Genomic DNA, 2,365 nt, shown 5'->3' on the forward strand with positions numbered 1-2,365 from the left:
CATTCCAATAATTTTCAAAAATGAACTCTACACAACAGGGGAAATTACAAAATTATGTGCAGGATCCGTTAGATCACACGGTCAAAAGCTAACAAACTTGGGTATACAATTTAAGAACTCAGGAATGAAATAAACAAACTTAGTTGACCTAAGTTCTAATCTATATGATACACTAAACCAGCTACCCCCTAATTCTGTAGCCCTGAACAAAACAGTGTTGCCATACTTTCTGTATAAAAAAACACCTAGATTATTACACGAAGTTTTAAATGGAAGGAAATGTGTAGATTAGGATTCATCCAATTCATTTACCAGTGTTAGTTTCACCTATATTTGCACGTAATGCAATCACAATTATAAATAGAAGGCATAATTAAGAACTTGATCAAGGTAGAAATAGGCATCATAGACCGATATCAGCTAGGAGCACAAAAACTCCAGAACAAGATTCTATATTTGAACAACCCCAAAAATCAGAGAAAACACAATTTTCCCCTCAGTGAGGAAAACATTATCAGCTAGTAACCTACTAAAATCCTTGTAAACAAATATTCTGCAGTTTGGATAAGCTAAAATTCAAGCATCAGCAATGTACCAAATACAACAACAAAAGAATCCAATGCAATCCATTAACGGAAACCACAAAAAACTTACCTGAAATGGTAATGACCAAGCCCGTGTTTAACACCCCACTTGAATTCCCCAACATAGTGGCTCCCATCCTGACAAGTATAGACTCCAGACCCATGACACTGCCCATTAGACCATTCTCCAGCATACACATCACCAGTGTAGAACCTATACACCCCAATCCCATGCCTCAATCCCTGCCTATACTGCCCGCGATACCGGCTTCCTTTTGCCCACGTCTCAACTCCATATCCATCATACTTCTCATCAATCCAATCCCCCTCATACCTCCCACTCATATGATAGTAATAAACCCCACTTCCAGAACACTTTCCCTTATGGAATTCACCCTCATAAACATCCCCATTCCTGTAAACTTGCTCCCAAGACCCCGAATTTGGCTTTTTTACCGATTTGGGCTTCGACCCAATTGACCAAGTAACAGGATGAGATGGCTTTGAGGCATAAGAAGATGAACAAAGCTTAATTGGGAATGACCGGGCAAAGAATAATCGAATCGAAGGAAGGCGAGGAAGGGCAAGATTGAGAGAAATCAAGAGGGCAGCTAAGAAAGCTAGCAAAGCAAGGAAATCAAGGATAAAACAGCGGCTTGGACTGGAGACGAAGTAGTAAAGGGAAGGTAAGGAAAGGAGGATAACAAAGTGATAATGAGCTCGGAAAACCTTCAAAGCCAGTAACTTTTGGGAAAGGGAGATCAGATAAGCAGCAGTAAAACATGAACAAGATTGCGATGAAGATTGTATGCCCAAAGTTTTGTGATTGTAATGGTTGACAGAGGATAGTGATGGAGAGTGGGAAAGTGAGGAAGGTGATTGGATCATAATAGGCCTCTTGTGGGGTGTGGAATGAAGGGTTTTGCCTTTGGAGGAATTGTTGGAAATGGGTTCATGCTGAAACTGGTTTTGGTTTGGGTGGGGTTGGAATTGGTTGGGAAAGAAGTGGCTGGTGCTTTGATGTGGATTTGATTGGATATGGCTATGGCTTTGGCTTTGGCTTTGGATTTGGAACTGTTTTTGATGAATTGGAGGAGACAAAACTGGTGAAATTGGGTTCAAATCGGAAGAGATGCCTCTGCTTTCTTTTCCGATTTGAGTTTCAGGTTTCTTCTGATGCATTTACATACACAAATCAAAATTCTGTCTGTGCGTGTGTATATATAAGAGAGAGACAGAGTGTAATTTAGTGGATTTTGTTTCCTTAATTTTCTGAGCGAGTGAGGTTCCTGGGAGTAATTATAGTATTTGAAAATCTGCGTGTAGTTTACAGTTGGTTCTGGTTTTTCATGTCTGGCTTTTGCAGAGATAAAATAGATATAACCCAAATCAGATGGGAGATAGAGCTCACAATGTTTGGGGAATGAGCCTGTGCTGATAAAGAAATAGGTGTTCTTCTTATAAATAGACCCTGCCTTTTATCTAATTCACGGATATGCCACTCATGTTTTTATTTTAATTATAACTTTAAAGTTTTGGTCTTGAAAGTTTATATCATTCAACTTAGGGATTAGCCTGTCTTCTTCTTACCCAAGAAGCTCAAAGACAAGCAATGGAATATAAAGCTACCAACTTTAGCTTCATTGTCAATAGCCAAGAGTGTTTAGGGGTCTTATCTTAAGGTGCAATAGTGCAACTTTATCCTCCCTTAAGAAACCACCATATTGTTTATGGGATTAGCTAATTGATCCCTTAAGGAAAAAAAAAAAAAAAAAAAAAAC

General features: G+C 38.9%; 1 protein-coding gene across 1 annotated transcript in view; it reads right to left on the reverse strand.

The window, feature by feature from the left end:
* Positions 1–2,002, reverse strand: part of LOC142613412 (uncharacterized) — a 6,661-nt gene extending 4,659 nt beyond the window's left edge. Inside the window, exon 1 of the mRNA XM_075785775.1 lies at positions 655–2,002. Coding sequence (XP_075641890.1) covers positions 655–1,766 — 1,112 coding nt within the window. The 5' untranslated portion in view covers positions 1,767–2,002. The remainder of the gene's footprint in view (positions 1–654) is intronic.
* Between the last annotated feature and the right edge of the window lie 363 nt (positions 2,003–2,365).

The sequence above is a fragment of the Castanea sativa genome, chromosome 10 (genome assembly GCF_040712315.1).
Source record: "Castanea sativa cultivar Marrone di Chiusa Pesio chromosome 10, ASM4071231v1".
Classification (NCBI taxonomy): Eukaryota; Viridiplantae; Streptophyta; class Magnoliopsida; order Fagales; family Fagaceae; genus Castanea; species Castanea sativa.